Source organism: Rhinatrema bivittatum, chromosome 1 (genome assembly GCF_901001135.1).
Source record: "Rhinatrema bivittatum chromosome 1, aRhiBiv1.1, whole genome shotgun sequence".
Lineage (NCBI taxonomy): Eukaryota > Metazoa > Chordata > Amphibia > Gymnophiona > Rhinatrematidae > Rhinatrema > Rhinatrema bivittatum.
In genome coordinates this window covers 144,350,082-144,369,048 of record NC_042615.1, presented here as the reverse complement: position 1 = coordinate 144,369,048, position 18,967 = coordinate 144,350,082, and the positions used below count along the sequence as shown (strand labels likewise).

The following is an 18,967-nucleotide window of genomic DNA, read 5'->3' as shown; positions in this document are numbered from 1 at the left end:
CACTTACAAAAATAAGAACATAAGACATAAGATTTGCCATACTGGGTCAGACCAAAGATCCATCAAGCCCAGTATTCTGTTTCCAACAGTGGCCAATTACAGGTCACAAGTATCTGGCAGGATCCCAAGGGGGGAGATAGATTCCATGCTGTTTAGCCCAGGGATAATCAGTGAATTTCCCCAAGTCCACCTTAATAATTGTTTATGGACTTTTCCTCAAGGACCTTGTCCAAAGCTTTTTTAAATGCAGCTACACTAATTTTTCACCAGATCATCTGGCAATGAATTTCAGAGCTTAATTGAGTAAAAAAAAATGTCTTTATTAGTTTTAAATGTATCACAGAGTAACTTCATTATGTGTTACCTAGTCTTTGCTCTCTTTGAAAGAGCAAACAACCAATTAACATTTACTCATTCCACTCCACTCATTTTATAGACCTCTATCATATCTCCCCTCAGCCATCTTTTCTCCAAGCTGAAAAGTTCTAACCTCTTTAGCTTTTCTTCGAAGGGATTTTTTCCATTTCCTTTATCATTTTGATCATCCTTCTCTACCTTTTCTAATTCTGCTATATCTTTTTTGACATGCATTGACCAGAACTGCACACAATATTCAAGATGAAATCATGATGGAGTAATACAGAGGCATTAGAATATTGTTTTATTCTCCATTCTTTTCCTAATAATTCCTAACATTCTATTTGCTTTCTTGGCTGCTGCTGCACACTGAGCTGAAGATTTCAATGTATTACCAACAATGACGCTTAGATCCTTTTCCTAAATGGTAACTCCTAATGTGGAACCCTGCATTGTGCGGCTATAATTTGGGCTACTTTTCCCTAAGTGCATCAGTTTGTATTTGTCCACATTAAATTTCATTTACTATTTGCATGCCCAGTCTACCAGTTTCGCACGGTCTTCTTGCAATTTCTCACAATCTTCTTGCGACGATCAACGGCAAATTTGATCATCTCACTTGTCCCCGTTTCCGGGTCATTTATAAATATATTAAATAGTGGTAGCTCAGAACAGATCCCTGGGGCACTCTATTCAGTTTTTTCCACTGGGAAAATTTGCCAATTATCCCTACTCTCTTTTAACCACCTTCCTGGATGTTTACCTACACTCTTTTAACCAGTTTGCAATTCACAATAGCAAACTTCCCCCAACCCATAACTTTTTAATTTTCTAAGAAGTCTCTCATAAGGGACTTTATCAAAGGCTTTCTGGAAATTCAGATACACAATATTAACTGGCTCAACTTGTCCATGTTTATTTATGACCTGAAAATAATGTATCAAATAGGCAAGGCAAGGCTTCCCTTGGCTAAACCCATGTTCTCTTTGTCCCATTAAACTATGCCTATCATATTTAGCAATTTTGTTCTTTATAATTTCTACCATTTTGCTTGGCACAGATATCAAACTCACTAGTCTGTAGTTTCCTAGATCACCCTTTGAGCCCTTTATAAAAATTGGCATTACACTGGCAGTCCTCTAGTTTTCAGGTACCATAGACAATTTTAATGATAGTATACAAATTTCTACTAGCAGGTCTGCAATTTCTTTTCAGTTTTTTCAGCACTCTAGGATGTATACTATCTGGTCCAGGTGATTTGCTGTTGTTTAGTTTGTCAATTTGCCCTAGTAAAACACCCTAGAAAACACCGTACATTCTCAGCTATTTTTCAGTTGCCTAAGAAAATACAAAAGAGAGAGAGCCATTGCCAAATAAAAATGTTTTATTCACACAAAATTATTGCTGCAAATGGAAATCTCAGTTCTATTTAACATTGTAAAAATCCTAACTACAATTTCTCAAATCTCTCACTCCGAAGTTGATAATGCTCTTTGCAACTGTATAGCAATATATTTTCAAGATAAAATTTCTAATATCGCAAACAGTTTTTCAGAACTCCCTTGTCCCAAACCTATGCCATCGCCAACGAACTGCAATTGGTCTGTTTTTTTCCATGTAGATGCCGCCACCATCGCCTGCATACTACATAAAATAAAAATCTCCTTTTCGCCTTTCAACCCCTGCTCTGGTCATTATCTAAAAGCTTTATGTGATTATGCCAGTGATTTTCTTTGCCAACTCATAAATCAATCTCTTGACTCTGGCATTTGTCCCGACATGTTCAAACATCTATCCTCCCAAATCCAAAGGAAAAAAACAGACATTAAAAATCTTAACACGCCCAACTGCATAGCTCACAACACTAGTAAACCTAACTGAATCAGTGGTTCTACATCAGCTCACTGATTATTTAACTGACAATGATCTTCTTCATTCAAACATGGATTTCATAAAGGCCATAGCACAGAAACCTTATTACTATCTTCCTTTAACACCACAATTAGAGGCTTCAACACCAACACTGACTACATTTTAATCTTACTAGATATCTCAGCTGCCTTTGATACATTAGACCTCAAAATCCTTCTTTCGACTGCAATCCATCGGCCTGACAAATACCGTTCTAAACTGGTTCCATTCATTTTTTTTTCACTCGTACTTTGTTTTAAAGTTGGTTCACCTTTAAAAAAACATACAGCCAAACAAACAATGAGTAACAAACCCCTAACCCCCAAAGTCCATCTTGCAATATAAAGGAGAGAGCTTTAACAAGGGTAACCAATTCTCTCAAAATTGAATTATGTAGTTCCTCATATCTGTTGTAAGATTAGCCCAATAACCTTTCCAGATTACCAAACATTCGTCAATCACTGATTTGAACTTGTGTTTGGCTGTCAAGTATTCAAAATGTAGAAGTTTATAGAGTTTTGTTTTCCACCATACACTTTATGCCTTTTCAACCATACACTTTATGCATTTATCTGTGTCACTCATTTTAGCTGAGAAAGACTGTACTCTCGAAACATATATACACTGAAGAACTTTATATCCCACTTCTTGTAGGGTTACATTTTCTACACTGGTGAAACAATTTCGTAAGATTGATACAACATCTGATTTTTGTAAAGAGAATCCCGCATGCTTCTCCCATTTTGCTATAACAACACCCTCATTGTGAATATCTCGGTTGGCTTTGTTTAGGACTGAACATTTATTGACTTGTTTATATACCATACATGAGTTTGGTTTCGCCCTGGAACCTTTGAAAAAGTCTTGCATGGATAGGGAGGTCAAAAAATCTGCCCTATTTTTACAGAGTTGTTGTATGTAATGTCTGGATTGTAAGTAAGCATAAACGTCTTTGTGCGAAAGATGAAATTGCTCACATAATTCTTGAAAGCTTTTAACTACATTAGAATTAGGCTTAAAAAACTGAAGTAAACATCCCAGCCCCATTAGAGACCACTTGTGAAATAATGTATTACCTATCCCTGGAGTGAATTGAGGATTGCTTTGTAACGTTAAGAGAGAGGTATTTGTATCTGTTAACTTTAGTTTAGACCGACATAGATAAGCCCATGCTCGACATTCAGCTGTCAATAAAAGGTTTTTCCTAAATTGTATTGGGACATCCCTTTCCTTAAGTTGGACAAGATTTCCTGGCAGAAAAGGACTTAGCCATTCTTGTACAAATGTGAGAGGAAAAAAAACACTACACCCCATTAGCCAGTCTTTATTTTATTTATATGCTTTTATATACCGAAGTTTAGCTAGAGGCCTTCACTCCGGTTTACAGGTAAAACAACGAGTTACAAGTGAAAAAACAACTGGTATAACAACATAACTGGTATAATAATAGATATGGAAAGGTTATAACAAAGGAAGCAAAATGGTTATAGCTAACAGCTTATATAGCAACAGATTGGGTTTAATGTGGTGTAGTAAGCAAGATAAATTATAGTCCCTCCAATTAGGGCATCTTAATCCTCCCTAGGAAAAATCTATCAGGGAACTCAAAGGAAGTCTAGGTTTGTGATGTTCCCATAAGAAATGTTGCAAAATTGCATTGATACGTATAAACTTTTTTTATGTAACCAGAGAGGTAGTTGTTGCAGAACATAGAACCACTTAGGCAGTTCAATCATTTTGACTAAAAACATTCGCCCTAAAAGGGAAAGAGGAAGCATGGACCCAAGTCTGCAATTTGTATTCCATTGATTTTAATAGACTGAGAATATTTGTCTCAAAGATTACCAAAATCCCTTGTAAGCTTAATTCCCAAATACTGCATCGATAACGGAACCCATTTCAAAGGAAAAACCCATTCCAATTAGCCCCTATCTCCCCATAGATCTCTAGAGACTCTGACTTATCAACATTGATTTTAAGCCCTGTGAAGGAACCAAATAGGGTTTGAAGGTGAAAGACCTGTTCCAAGGAGTCCTGTGGCATGGTCAAAAATGCCAAAACATCGCCAGCAAACGTTGCGGTTTTAAACACCTGGGACCCTAGTTCAAACCCTTTTATCTGAGGGTCAGATTATATTTTACGACAGAGGATCTACGGAGAGAATGTGTAGGAGAGGCGATAGCGGGCAACCTTGTCTTGTACCCCTGAACTGAGTGAAGTTGGAAGATGTATGTCCATTTGCCATAATCACGGAACATGGCTTTTGGTACAGCATGGAAATATTCTTGAGAATCTCCCGAGAGACCATATCTCCCTAATACGAAAAACAAATATTCCCATAAGACCCTGTTGAAAGCTTTTTCAGAGTCGAAGCAGACTACCATAGCTGGGCAGCAACAACGTTTAGATTCTTCCATAGCTATCACTAGCTTTGTCATAATACTAATGGCTTGCCCTTTAACAAAGCCCACCTAGCTATCACAGATAAGAGGGGAGAATTAAACTTAACTGGTCCACTAGAATTTTGGCATAAAGTTTTGCTTCATAGTTCAGAAGGGAAATAGGTCTGTAAGAGGCCGGTTTTGATAAATCTTTGCCCGGCTTCTCCAGAACCATAATGTAAGCCCTAGTGAAGCCCTCTGGGAAAACCCCTTTCTCCTGAGCGTCTTGAAAACATCTTGGGAGCAGGACTGCTAGTTGACCAATCAAGATCTTATAGTATCCTGCACTCATCCCATCTGGCCTGAGAGAGCTTTATGATTTTTACTCGATTTGATCACTTGACAGAGCTCTTGCAATTCTACGGGTTTGTTGAGTATCGCTAGTTGCTGCTCAGTGATCTTAGGGAGTGGAAGATTAAAAAAAAACTCCTCTTCCTGCATACTACCCCCTGCTCTGTCTTCATGATATAGCTTTAAGTAAAAGGATCTAAAGACTTCACAGATATCTGCCCCCTTTGATAAAACCTGACCATGTTCATCCTTTAATTTATCAATATAAGGTTTACCTTTCTGAAGCCGGACCATAATAGCGAGTAACTTGCCCGCCTTATTCCAAAGCGAAATAGTCTATGGGATTCAAATTGCAGAGATCTTTGAGCCTTCATGTGTAAAGAAGAATTTAAAGCAACTAATGCAACCCTATATTCTGCTTGAGCACTATGTGTGTTGTTACGTGTCATATTTGATTTGGCTTCCTGTACCCATTTTTCCAATTGCAAAATAATTTTATGTAGGTCCTCAGATCTTTTCATTAAGAAAGAGGTGATTTCCCCTCTCATAACTGCTTTACTGTTTTCCCAAAATAAACAGGCATTAACTTCATGTTGAGAATTATGGTTAGCATACTCTTCCCACTTGGTCTGAAAAAAAACTTTTTAAATTCAAGATCTTTAAAGAGAACTAGGAAATCTCCAGATTTTAGGTCTGTCTACATTCAAATTCAGGATTAACTCTATCCATAACATAGCACAGTCTAAAATCTCAATAGTCCCAATTTTTGCTAACTTCATTTTAGAGAAAAGATTGTCAGATATTAAATAATTTGGGACATTGTGGCATGAGCGTGTAGTCACGCTCTGTAGGATGCAAAGTTCTCCAGTTATCCAAAAGATTCAATTCGCTATACAAAAATCTGATCCCTTTTGGTTTCCTTCCCTCCCTTTGCTTACTGACATTAGATCTATCTATACCAATGTCATGAACACAATTAAAATCTCCAATAATACCAACTAACCTTTAACAAATTGTAGTATCTGACCAACTAACACCAATAAAAATTTGTGGCTGTAATCATTTGGAGCATAAACATTACAAAATGTAAATTCTTGTCCCATTAGTTTGCCTACCAGAATTAGATATCTCCCCTCAGGATTGTTAAATTGCTGGGACACCTGAAAATGTAATGATTTACGAAATAAAAATGCCACCCCTGCCTTTCTTTTCTTTGCAGGAGCAAAAAAGCATTGTCCTACCCAGCTTCTCTTTAATTTCTTGCTTTCCTCTGCAGACAGGTGGGTTTCTTGAATCACAGCTATTGATGCTTTATGTCGCTGCAAGCTGAAAACATATCTTTTAATGGGCGATTCTATACCCCCCATCCATGAAATGCATCTTACACTCCCCATCAAGTAGTCAAAGAATGAGAAAATCTGATCATAAAAATAGCAAGTTGTACCACCCAGACCGATCACCCCTCAGCCTGGGCCATCGGCTTGAAAGGTCTCGGTACCTGTTCAATGTTAAATATAAAGAAAGGAAAGCTTTCCCTAAAGACATGATGGGAATCAAGGTCTGAAAGTTCATGTGAGATTCCTCATTACTAGCTATCCCACTTGACTGACCTGAAAACCCTACCCCCCCCCCCCCCAATAGAAATAACCCAAGTCCATCCTCCATTATCTATAAACCCTACCCCCCCCCCCCCCTGCAAAACCTAATAACCCTATGTCTCATATTCTATTTTTTTTTTTATTCCCCTCGTATTTAGGGATGAGAACCATAAATAATGCGGTCGGGTGCCACCCCTCTCTATTCTGGTGCTAGTGAGGAAAAACCACCGTCTAAATATATTCATAATGTAACCCTTTCCCTCACACTGAATTATTATAGAGAATAATTACATTCAACTAAAAAAGATGTGAAACATGACAAAAGTCTTTTGCCATCACCTTAGTGACCAACAGATTAACAGATATAACCTGATGGCAGGCAAATATTACAGTAGGCTCGAAATTCCTGACAGTGGGTTCCCCACCCTCACAGGCTTGCATCCGTGGTGAATAAAATCCAGTTCGGTGGGGATAGGCTCTCTCATCTGCTTAGGTGGTCTTCTTGTAGCCACCATTGGAGTTGAGCCCGAACCTCTGCTGGTAGTTGGAGGTGAATTGAGTAGTCCTGGGACAGTGGGTTCCATCGTGGCAGTAGGGAGCGCTGGGGCGGTCACGTATGGGCTCTTGCCCACGGAATGACCTCCTGGATTGATGTCATGAGGCTGAAGACTTGAAGATAGTCCCATACTTTGGGGAGTGCACTGGTCATCAATTGTCGTGATTGTTCCATCAGTTTCCTGCTCTTCGTGAGGGGGAAGGAAAACTTTGTTCTGTTTGGTGTGGAACCGGGGCCCCCCCCCGGTACTATAGTGACTGAGAGGGCTGTATTCACGAACCATCCGAGCTCCTGCAGTAGGCTCTTGACTCTGCTGGTCACCTGTCTGCTCTCCTCCAAAGGCTTTGCCTTGATCAACCAATCACCCAGGTAGGGATGTAACAGGATCCCTTCCTTCCTCAGGGTTGCCGCCACGACCACCATAATTCAGTGAAGATCCTGGGGGCAGCTGCTAAACCGGAGGGTAGAGCCCGGAAATGGTAATGGTGACCCAGTATCGCAACGCGCAGAGTTTCCATGCGGAAGTGTGGTATTCGTAGATGACTGATGGTGTTCTTGAGATCCAAGATGGGTCGGAAGGACCCTTCCCTTCTTGGGACGATAAAATAGATGGAATAGCGCCCTGTTGTTTGCTGGGGCGTGGGCACCAGAGTTATTGCCATTAGACTGAGTAGTCTTGTTAATGTGGTTTCTACTGCCAGTCTTGTGGGAGTGGCAGGGTGATCTCATAAATTTGTCTCGATGGATGCAGCGAAATTCCAGAGAGTACCCGTCTCGATGGTGTTTAGGACCCATTTGTCCGATGTTATCTTGACCCATCTTTGGTAGAAGGGGGCAAGTCGACCCCCTATGGCTTCTTCCTGTGGATGGGTAGGTCTCTTCTCATTGTGGGGTACGGCTGGAACCTGCCCCCGGTCCTGCTCCCTTCTTGGTGTGTCTGTTCTGAGAGGACTGGATCCTTCCGGAGGGGCGCGGTACCTGGAACTGTGCGTTCCTGTAGGGTCTAAGCACTGCGATCCTCTGCCCTTGGTCCTTCTAGGGGAGGAACACTGGGGTCTTTTACCTCTATTTTCCGGTAGTCGGGGCACTGGAGATTCACCCCATTTGTTGGCTAACTTCTCCAATTTGCTGCCGAAGAAGAGAGATCCTTTAAGGGGATTCTCGTGAGATTTGCTTTAGATGTCGCATCCACAGACCAATTTCGTAGCCATAGATGTTTTCTGGCTGCTACTAGTGAGGCAACGCCTCTGGCTGAGGTGCAAACTAGGTCTGAGCTTGCATCAGTGAGGAAGGGTGCCGCAGATTCCATTATCTTTCTGGCCATATTTGCATCTCTTGAGAGGAGTAAGCAGGCACATGCTACCAGTGCGCAGCAGGAAGCAATCTGCAGTGTCATTGCTATTGCATTGAAGGCCTGCTTAAGGATGGACTCCAATCGTCTGTCCTCGACTCCAATAGTCTGTCCTTCAGTGCCGCTCCTCCCTCAATGGGAATCGTTGTTCGCTTTAAGACTGCACAGACCATAGAGTCCACTCTTAGGAACGCAGGCGCTCCTTGGCCGCAGGTTCCAGGGAGTATAGGGCTTCCAAGGACCGCCCCCCCCCCCCTTGAAGTTGGCCTCCGGGGCCTTCCATTCCAGGTCAAACCGTTCCTGGATGGCTTCCAACATAGGAAAGTAGAATGAGGCCTTACGAGGGGACACCAAGATAGAGTTCCTCTTTGGTTCCGCCATAGGGTCAGTGCCCGGAATGCCCCTTGTCTTCGGAGTCTGAGAAACGAGGGCTGGTAATTCGTCCTTGTGAACGAAGCGAAGCATGGTTCGGTATGGTTCCATTCCTGGAGGGATTTCTCCTTCTTCCAGGGAGTCACTCATCACTGAGGTGTCTGGTTCTTGGTTAGATGAGGCCTGTCTCAAGGCATCCGAGTAGTGCCAAGAGGATCTTGTGCTTCCGGCCTGGGTTGAGCCTGATACACAGCTGGAGCTCTTTGCAGCCCTTTGAAGAATTCCACCCAGGAGAAGGTCCCTGGGTCCATGTTGACCCCAGGGGTGGACTAGGGGCCCCAGAGATGTCCTCCTGTGGGGAGGCCGTGTCGAGGTACGTAGGTCTGGGGAGCAATTGTCAGTAGTTCCGGACCCCTCCGACAGTGGGGGTTCCGTTCCCCCTGGGCTTCTTCATACTGCGGGCACAGGCAGGACTTCAATTCAGTCTGCGTGGCTCTTATGTGTCAGGCTGTGTCAGGCTGTGCAAGGAGAGGGCCTTCTGGCCTTCTTAGACGCCGGTGCCATTGAATTAATGTGTAGGCGCAGAAGTTTCACTACATGTGAGAATTTGTGCGTGGCCGTAGCTGGGCGCACGGTATTTGTGCGCGGCCATAGCTATGCACACAGTATTGTACGCGGCCGTAGCTATGCACACGGTATTTGCACATGGCCGTAGTTTGCGCCTGGAGTGCGCTCCGGTGTATGCGTGACTCCGAGTTTTGCGCACCGCTGCGCGCAGCTATGCGTGCAACTCTATGGGATGCGCACAAGTTATGCATATCGGTTGCCGGAAGATCCTGCGCGTACCACCGAGGGGAAGGGAAGGGAAAGGCTGACGACCACCGCGTGTAAGATGGCACCCCAAGGGTCTCCACGTGTGTGGACCCTTGCACCAGATCGGGGCCTAGCCTAACCAAGGCTGCTCAACCCGATCGGTGTTCCCTTTTTTAACTCGCTGGAAGCAGAGTCGATACGGCGATCCGAGATCTGTGCATCGGACGGTCTCCAGCTGCGGGTGGGGGGGGGGGGGGGGAGGGTTTACCTTCACTCAGATGTGCACCCGCTGCCTTTCAGCCACTCGGGGGGCTAAATCCACGCCGGGACCAAGGCACACATCTGAGGGATATCTGAGATCACCTCAGGCATTCTCAACTGGGGGAGGGACCCTTAGGTTTCACTGCAGGAGAGCAGGGCTCGATCTTCTTAAAGGTAAATTTCTTTCTTTTTTTGCTGTAGATTTCTCTCTTTTTGCTGTAATTGTTTACACTATTCTAATGTGTGAAATAGTGTCAGCATCTGCTAAGGAGACGGAGAAATACTGAAGAGCTAAGCTTACTGCATTATGTAGAGTGATGTCAGCTTTGAAATCTGTCTCCCATCTGCTATCAGGAGAGCACAATACCCATTGGTCCTGAGTCCATCTGGCTACACGCTAGGAAATTTCAGTAGCTTTTAATTCATTTTCTCTACCCCTTAATTCTTCCGTGTTTAATATCAGCATTCAATATGCACAGATCTGTTCGTGCGTCTCATTCATCAGACCTCTATGGCACCACACCTTGTCTGTAAATCTTTGGTCATTCTTATGTTTATGTGTTTTTATAATGTACTAATTTTATGTTATTTTAATTATGTATATCATTCAGTTGTAAACCGGTTTTGACAGATGTGTTGTGAAAGTGGTATAAAAACATTTTTAAATAAAACAGTACATCTTCCAGGTTCACTGAGATCTGTTTCAGCTGTGCAGAATCATCACCTTTGAATATCATTTCTGTGAAGGGTATGTCTCTCATCTTCCTCAGTGAAGATCAAAGCAAAGAATTAATGTAGTCTCTCTGCTATGGCTTTGTAATCCCTAAGTGCTCCTTTTATCCCTTGATCATCTAATGGCCCAGCTGACTCCCTCACAGGCTTTTTACTTGGAATGTACCTGAAAAACTTTTTTATTATTAGTTTTTGCTTCCACGGCAAGTTTCTTTTCAAATTCTCTCTTTGCTTTCCTTATCAATGCTTTGCATCTAACTTGCCAGTGCTTATACTGTTTGCTGTTTTCTTCATTCAGATCCCTTTTCCAGTTCTTGAAAGATGTTCTTTTAGCTATTATAGCCTCTCACACCTCACCTTTTAACCATGCTGGTAGTCTTTTAGCTTTTCTTCCACATTTTTAAAAGCATGTAATACAATCTGGTCTGGGCTTTCAAGATGGTATTTTAAACAATGTCCATGCTTAATATAAACTCTTAACCTTTGCATCTGTTCCTTTCAGCTTTTTCCTATTTTCCTCATTTTATCATAGTCACCTTTTTAGAAAGTTAAATGTTGCCGCCATAGATTGCTTTAGTGTCCACTCTCCCTTTAAGTCAAATTTGATCATGTTGTGATTACTATCGCCAAGTTGCTCCATCACTGTCACCTCTCGCAACAAATCCAGTGTTCCACTAAAGACTAGGTCAACAGCTTCCCATCTTGTTGGCTGTTGTACCAACTGCTCCAGGAAGCATTTATTTCATCTAGAAATAAATGCTTCCTGGAGCAGTTCTGATGTGACGTTCACCCAGTCAATACTGGGGTAGTTGAAATCACCCATTATTACTGTATTGCTGATTTTGTTAGCTTCCCTAATTTCTTTTAGCATTTCATTGTCTGTTCATTCTGGCCAGGTGGCTGGTAATACACCCCCACTGCTATTTTATTCCTCTTTTCACATGAAATTTCTATCCATAAAGATTCAACATTGTATTTTGATTCTTGCAAAATGTTTATCCTGTTTGACTCAATGCCCTCTTTAATATACAGTGCCACCCCTCCACCCATTTGAGCTATCCTATCATTTCAACATAATTTGTAGCCTGTTATCACAGTGCCCATTGGTTATCCTCCTTCCACTTGGTCTCAGAGATGCCAATTATATCTACCTCTTCATCCAGTGTTATACACTCTCTAACTCTCCCAATCTTATTTTTTTTTTTTTTTTTTAAGACTTTCAGCATTTGTATACAGACATTTCAAAGTATGATTTTTGTTTGTATTAACAACCTGCTTATCAGTTGTTAGGGGTAATTTGAAATCTGATTTGTCTGCTGTTTACTTAAAGGCATCTGGTCCACTTTAGCATTTATTGCAAGTTTTCTATTGGGATACCCTAATTTCCCTTCTCTCAGTTGAAATGTTAAAAAGAATCGATGCACAGGCTGATCCCTGCAGTTTAAGTAGAACATTATTGCCTACCTGTTAGTATATTTTAAGACCAATTTTTTTACCTCAATTTCGGGAAGCTTTTATAGCATTCAGAATAGTTATCTCTAAATAGTTTAAATATCTTTTTCTCTTGGGGGGTGGATGCAAAGGGTGAGGGCAGAAGGCTGGATGCATCTATTATGTTGAGGAATCTGAAACAGGAGTCCTTCAGACTAATCTGAAGGGGAGAATCACCAAGTGAGAGTTTGTGAGCGCTGTTGCGACCATTATGCAGTCAGTTTTTGAAGAGTCAGGTTCCATTTGGCTTACCTCAATCTGAGGTATGCCTTGGGTATAATGTAACTGTCATAGCCATAAGGTCCAGCTTTCTCAACATGAACTAAGGTGATATCTCTGAAATCTGTAGCCATTCTACTCTGCAAGTTTCAATGCCCGTGACAAATGCACTTTCTCAATGCCATCTGAAATTTATCATAGGCAAACACATCAAATGTATCTCACGCTTCTCTCTCTGTAGTTGAGTGCACAAAATTCCTCGTTTCTCTAGAGAAAGAAACAATTAATTTGCAATTCATTCTAAATGGTGTGCAAGTAGGTGATCATATAGGCATGATACTCTGATACTCTTATGAACACTTGGTGCATACGGTTATGAAAAAGACTACTTCCTAATAAGGTTCAATGTCACAGTGTCATCGCTGGTGGTAAACAAGGATGTCAAACATCTTGGACCTCTTCAGAGCTGGTTTGACTAAATTAGTTCTGGTGAAAGAGGTGGGAAAGTTCAAATTCTGAAGCTGCTTAGACCTAATATTTTCCTTTTTATTGTAAGGAAGCATAATGTGTGTTTCCATGTCCTCTATTGGTTTCCTAGTTACCTGCAGCTCCTTATATGCATCAATATAGTTCAAGAACGGCAAAGTTAAAGTATCATAAGCTTTTTAAAGCCAAATCAAAAGGGGTGGGGGCCTTGGGCATCTTTTAAACAAAAAGGGGAAAGGTAATGTCCTCTGGGAGTAATGATGTCTTGAAAGTTGCAGATAGGACTCCAAGGGGAGGGCTCGAGAGGAGTGTTCTTCAGAACCACTCCGAAAAGAAAGATCAGAATCAGAGTCCAAAGATTCTTCCAACAGCTTGATGAGTTGAGAAGAAGCCCAGGGATGAGCTTTTCCTATAAAGCTCTGAAAGAATCCTCTGGAGCCAGTAAAAATGTGGAGTCACATGACCCATCTGTGTGGCTCACTGCACCTGCTTTATATGAGACAAAACTTGTGCCAAGTTCTATACCGTCAAATATTTGGATATTTAAATGGAGAACTGTACAGATTAGATATCATAATGATTAAACATAATTATCTGAGAAGATTTTGCTCTATGTTTCTAATAGGTAAAACTATCTATATGTACAAATGTCCCAGAAGGAGCTTACCTGAGCAATGAACTGAATGATTTTCACAAATATATTCAGTGGCGTGTCTCTAGGGACCACACTGCGTGAGCCTTTGGGAAAAAGTGCTGACACAATGCTCATAAGACGGCTAGAGGGAAAAGGATTCAATCATTGTAAACAAAATTCTGCAATAAAATAGAATAAATGCTTGCTTAAATGTAAAATATATCTGAAAGGACATTAAACCCTTTTTACAAAAACATTGCTATTTCATGACAAGAATGACTAAACATTTCCTAGTAATAAACCTAAAGAAATGGGTACTATGTTTCAAAGTCTATAAAACTGATTGTAATCATTCTTATCAGCGTAGGTTTTAGAGCCCTCTCAAAGATAGATGAAAAGTTAGTTGCTGATGTATCAGATCAGTAGCTTTGGCTGATACTTGAAATATGGTGTCACCCACAAGAGGAAAGAAATCCCATTTCATCTAAAGGTAAAAATTAAGGGGCATTTATTTGTATTCATCCTCAGTGGAAATGTTCATTTAACACAGCTGGCAGAATAACAATCCTCCCTAAGAGACTGTCATTTTTCTATGATTTAAGTCCTACTTTATTTAAAATTCTTCTGTCAAATACTAACCACAGCAGATTACAAATAACAAAAATCCATTGAAATGCAAACAAAACAAAGTATTTATTTATTTATTTAAAATCTTTTCTATACCGCCGCTAAGTTAAATACCATCGCAACAGTTTACATGTTGGCACATAAATTAAGGTGATTGAGTGCATACTATAGTACATTCTAACAGGTGCCGCAAAAGGTTCGATTACAATATATCAAAAGAATAAGTAATCAATTGAAAAGTGAAGTAGGTCGTGCTCAGGTGTGCCTTTACGGTACTAATCACTGGTAAAATTCTTATTCTCTGTATTTTACAATTATGTTTGTGGTGATATAGCGTTGCACATTCTGAGAATAGTGCAGTGTGTTGGTGCTCTTCTGCCTCTTCCTGTATTTTTTTCTATTCTCCGGTCTCTTTGTAGTAGCATAAAACAGATCACCATAATGCAAAGCCACAACAAACCAATAAAAACTGAGTGAATTTGACATGGGCAAGTGCCTCTAGAGCAAGTTACTAGAGGACAGATAGAAAATCTTGCTTAAACAAACAGGAAGGCTTTATTTTCTTTCAAAATAGTAGGAGCTCTGCCTCCACCCAAATAGTGACAATTCATTCCTCAACCTGAAGCCAACAGAAAACGAGCAATTGCGATTGTCTTGCCATTGCACTGCAGAACTAAGTGAGCATGTAGAAGCATAATCGGATGACAAAGCATTCAAACATTTTAGCCAATGTTCCAATTTTAAATGCTGTTTGGTACAAGAATGCTAGATATGAGATACTGTAAAAAATCAGGGCACGTCATTAGCTCATATACATGCCAATATGCAGAATACGTTTTACACTCCTATATAACTTGCTGTTTTAACACACAAATGAGGAAACCAAAAAGGTTTGTGCACTCAGATGCAGTATCACATATCTATTTTCTACTAAATCTTAGCAAAGCTGTGTTATTGTAATAAAAAACATTTCAGTTCTACAGTGCTTTGGTTTCAGTAGTTTACATTCAATTATGGAACTCACCTTTGTGTTACAGTGTTGCTTTCACATTTAATTCGTATAACATAAACCCATAATAATCTATATAAAGATTCCAATGCGACACGGGACATTTTGGGATCTTTATTCTGCAAGAAATAAAAATGCATTAAGTGAGAAAGGATTTTGGCAATTCACCATGAGGTCAATATGCAGCTGGATAAATGGGACTTGTGTGGCTAAGTAGTAGCTGCTGAATATGCACCCATGTTCAGCGGCTGCTGCTTAGCTGTTCAAGTCCTTTATATGGCTAAAACATATGCACAAAAAAAGTGAACATGATTTGGTTGGATCAGGGGCAGAGAAAGCAGAGTTGATTACCTGTAACAGGTGTTCTCCCAGGACAGAAGGATGTAGTCCTCACATATGGGTGATGTCACTGGATGGAGCCCTATCACAGAAAACTTTTCTGTCAAAGTTTCTAGAGCTTTTGACTGGCACACTGAGCATGCCCAGCATGCCATGATCCCTGCAGCCACAGGGTCTCCCTTCAGTCTCGTTTGTAGCAAAAGGTGTGAGAAAAAAATAAAATAATAAAACGTTTCGGACCCAACTCCGCGGGGTGGCGGGTGGGTTTCATGAGGACTACATCCTGCTGTCCTGGGAGAACACCTGTTACAGGTAAGCAACTCTGCTTTCTCCCAGGACAAGCAGGGTGGTAGTCCTCACATATGGGTGATTAGCAAGCTACAAGCTGACTCATATTTAATTTGGACCAACAGCATACAACTTGTGCAACAGACACAACAAACTGGTGTACTGTTGGGAAAAATGAGGCAGCCTGAAAATCACAGCAGATGGATGTGGAAGGAGTTGGGATTATACTGGAAATAAATTCTTCAAGACGGATTGTCCAAAGGCAGAGTCTTGACATCCTTCCTTGTCTAGGCAGTAAGGTGCTGCAAATGTGTGAAGAGAGCTCCACGTTGCAGCTTTACAGATCTCAGCAATCGGTACTGAACGATATAGTGTGCTACTGAGGTTGCCATGGTCCTCACTGAGTGCGCCTTCACTTGTCCCTGGAGAGGAAGGCCTGTTTCTCATAGCAGAATTCAATACAATCTGCTAGCCAATTGGAGAGAGTTTGTTTGCCCATTGCAACTCCTGGTTTGTTTTTATCGAAAGAAACAAAGAGTTGGGTCGATTTCCTATGGACTGCAGTGCGGTCTAGGTCAAATGCAAGTGCACATTTACAGTCCAAGGTGTGTAAAAAAAACCCTTTCGCCCTGGTGAGAGTGAGGCCTTGGGAAAAAGGTGGGCAAGACTATAGACTGACTCAAGTGGAAGTCAGTAACCACCTTGGGAAGGAATTTAGGGTGAGAACGCAGGACCACTCGGTCATGTAGGAACCTGGAATAGGGTGAATATGTGACAAGTGCTTGAACTCACTAACCCTTCGAACAGATGTAATGGCTACTAGGAAGAGAACTTTACAAGTAAGAAATTTAACATCGCAGGAGTGCAAAGGCTCAAACGGAGAACACATGAGCCTTGTAAGTACTACATTTAGGTCCCATTCAGTGATTGGTGGCCTTAGAGGGGGCTTAAGTTGTAATAGACCCCTCATGAACCTACTCACAAGGGGTTGCGCTGTTACCAGGACATCCCCAATTCCTATGTGGTATGCTGAGATGGCACTCAGGTGTACCCTCACCGAAGAAGTCTGGAGACCAGAATCTGAAAGGTGCCAAAGATAGTCTAATAGAGATGGAGTAGGGAAGGAAAAAGGGTCAACACCTTTTTGCGTACACCATATGGTAAATCTATTCCACTTAGAACGATAGGATTTTCATGTGGAAGGCTTTCGTGAGGCTGCAAGCACTTGAGAGACATCAGTTGAAAGGTTGAGCGGTTGCAGGATCAAGCTTTCAACATCCAGACTGTGAGGGACAGGGTCTGAAGGTTTGGGTAGTGTAACATGCTTTGGTTCTGAGTTATGAGAGTGGGTGTTGTGCCCAGGCGAATAGGTTGTCTGATCGACAGGTCGAGAAGCATGGGAAACCATACTTGTCGAGGCCAATACGGGGCTATGAGTATCATTGACCCTTTGTTGTGTTGTAACTTCGAGAATTTTGGCTATCAGCGGTATCGGGGGATACACATATAGGAGGCCTGTGTTCCAAGGGCGAACGAAGGCATCCATGGCTAACTTGTTTGGTTGTCTGTGCGGGGAGCAGAATCTGTCCACTTTGTGATTCAGTTCGGATGCAAAGAGGTCTATTGTTGGTTGACCACAGCGTTGGAAGATTCTGGTCGTTACCACAGGATCCAGAGACCATTTGGGTGGATGGAATTGTCGGCTGAGGCGATATGCTACCTCGTTCGGCATGCCTGCCAGATAAGTGGCCCGTAGATACATGGAGTGTGCAAGGGCCCAGTCCCAGATCTGCGCGGTTTCTTGGCAGAGGAGATAAGAGCCTGTGCCGCCCTGCTTGTTCAAGTACCACATTGCAACTGTGTTGTCTGTTTGTATGAGAATAGTCTTGTATGAAAGGCAATCCTTGAACGCATATAGAGCACAACGTATAGCTTGAAGCTCTAGGGTTGATCTGAAATATTGCTTTGAGCGTGTCCAAGTACCTTGGGTTTGAAGATTGTTCGCATGAGCTCCCCAACCCAAGGTTGATGTGTCTGTGGTCAAAGTTATCTGTGGAACTGGTTGCTGAAAGGGTAGGCCTGTTAGCAAGTTGACGTTCGTCCACCAGAGAAGGGATAAACGTAACTAGTGGGTTACTTGAATCTGGGATGACAGATTGGCTTGGAGCCATTGAGATTTCAAAGTCCAATGAGTTATTCTCATGGCCAGTCTGGCTATAGGAGTGACGTGGACCGTGGAAGCCATGTGTCCCAGCAACTTTAAGAATTGATGGGCTGAGGCTGTTTTCTTTGGGCGCAGAGATACAGCTAGTCTGGAGAGTATGTCTGCGCGGTCATTGGGCAGGAAGGCCTTTGCCACTGTGGTGTCCAAATCTGCTCAGATGAAAGTCAGGAGGTGAGATGGAGTCAGGTGGGATATGTGGTAGTTGATGAGAAATCCTAGAGAGTGTAGCAGATTGATAGTGAGCTTGAGAGTGTCGAGAGCTCCTTGCTTGGATTGGCTCTTGATGAGCCAGTCGTCCAGGTAAGGAAAGACGTGTATGCTTTTCTTGCGTAGATGGGCCACTGTCACTGCTAGGCACTTTGTAAATATACGGGGTGCCAAGGCAAGTCCAAAAGGCAGGACCCAGTACTGAAAGTGTTGATGTCCCACTAGGAAACGCAGGTAATTGCAGTGATGTGGGGATATTGGAATGTGAGCGTAAGCGTCTTGAAGATCCAGAGAACAGAGCCAATCTCCTTTTTGCAGAAGGGGAAGCATGGTGCCCAAGGACACCATCCTGAATTTTTCTTTTCATAGAAATTTGTTGAGATTGTGGAGGTCTAAGATGGGGTGGAGGCTGCCTGATTTCTTTGGAATGAGAAAATAGCGGGAGTAGAACCCTCTGCCCTGCTGTGCTCGGGGGACAGGTTCCATGGCCCTGGCGCCCAGAAGGGTGGACAGTTCTGACTCTAGAAGACCTGTGTGATCTTCTTGCATCCACAGAGGTTTGGGTGGTAGGTCCGGGAGTATCATGAGGAAGTTTAGATGGTAACCCTGAGTTATTTATTTATTTATAACTTTTATATACCGAGGTTCAATTAACAGAATTATTACTTCGGTTTACATTACAACCAGCAAACGACAACAATGACATAGTCTTGTCTTACATTGAACAAGGTGGAGAAACCTGGATAAACATAACTTGGGA

The 18,967-nt window shown here is 41.9% G+C and overlaps 1 protein-coding gene across 11 annotated transcripts in view; it reads right to left on the bottom strand.

Annotated features, from left to right (window-relative positions):
* FRYL (FRY like transcription coactivator) overlaps window positions 1–18,967 on the bottom strand; it is a 978,233-nt gene that overhangs the window by 422,658 nt on the left and 536,608 nt on the right. For all 11 annotated transcript variants that reach the window (XM_029588005.1, XM_029588013.1, XM_029587996.1 and 8 more), the window contains 2 exons: window positions 15,165–15,268; window positions 13,547–13,655 (listed from right to left, as the gene is read on the bottom strand). In XM_029588005.1, the coding sequence (XP_029443865.1) occupies window positions 13,547–13,655; window positions 15,165–15,268 (213 nt within the window). The remainder of the gene's footprint in view (window positions 1–13,546; window positions 13,656–15,164; window positions 15,269–18,967) is intronic.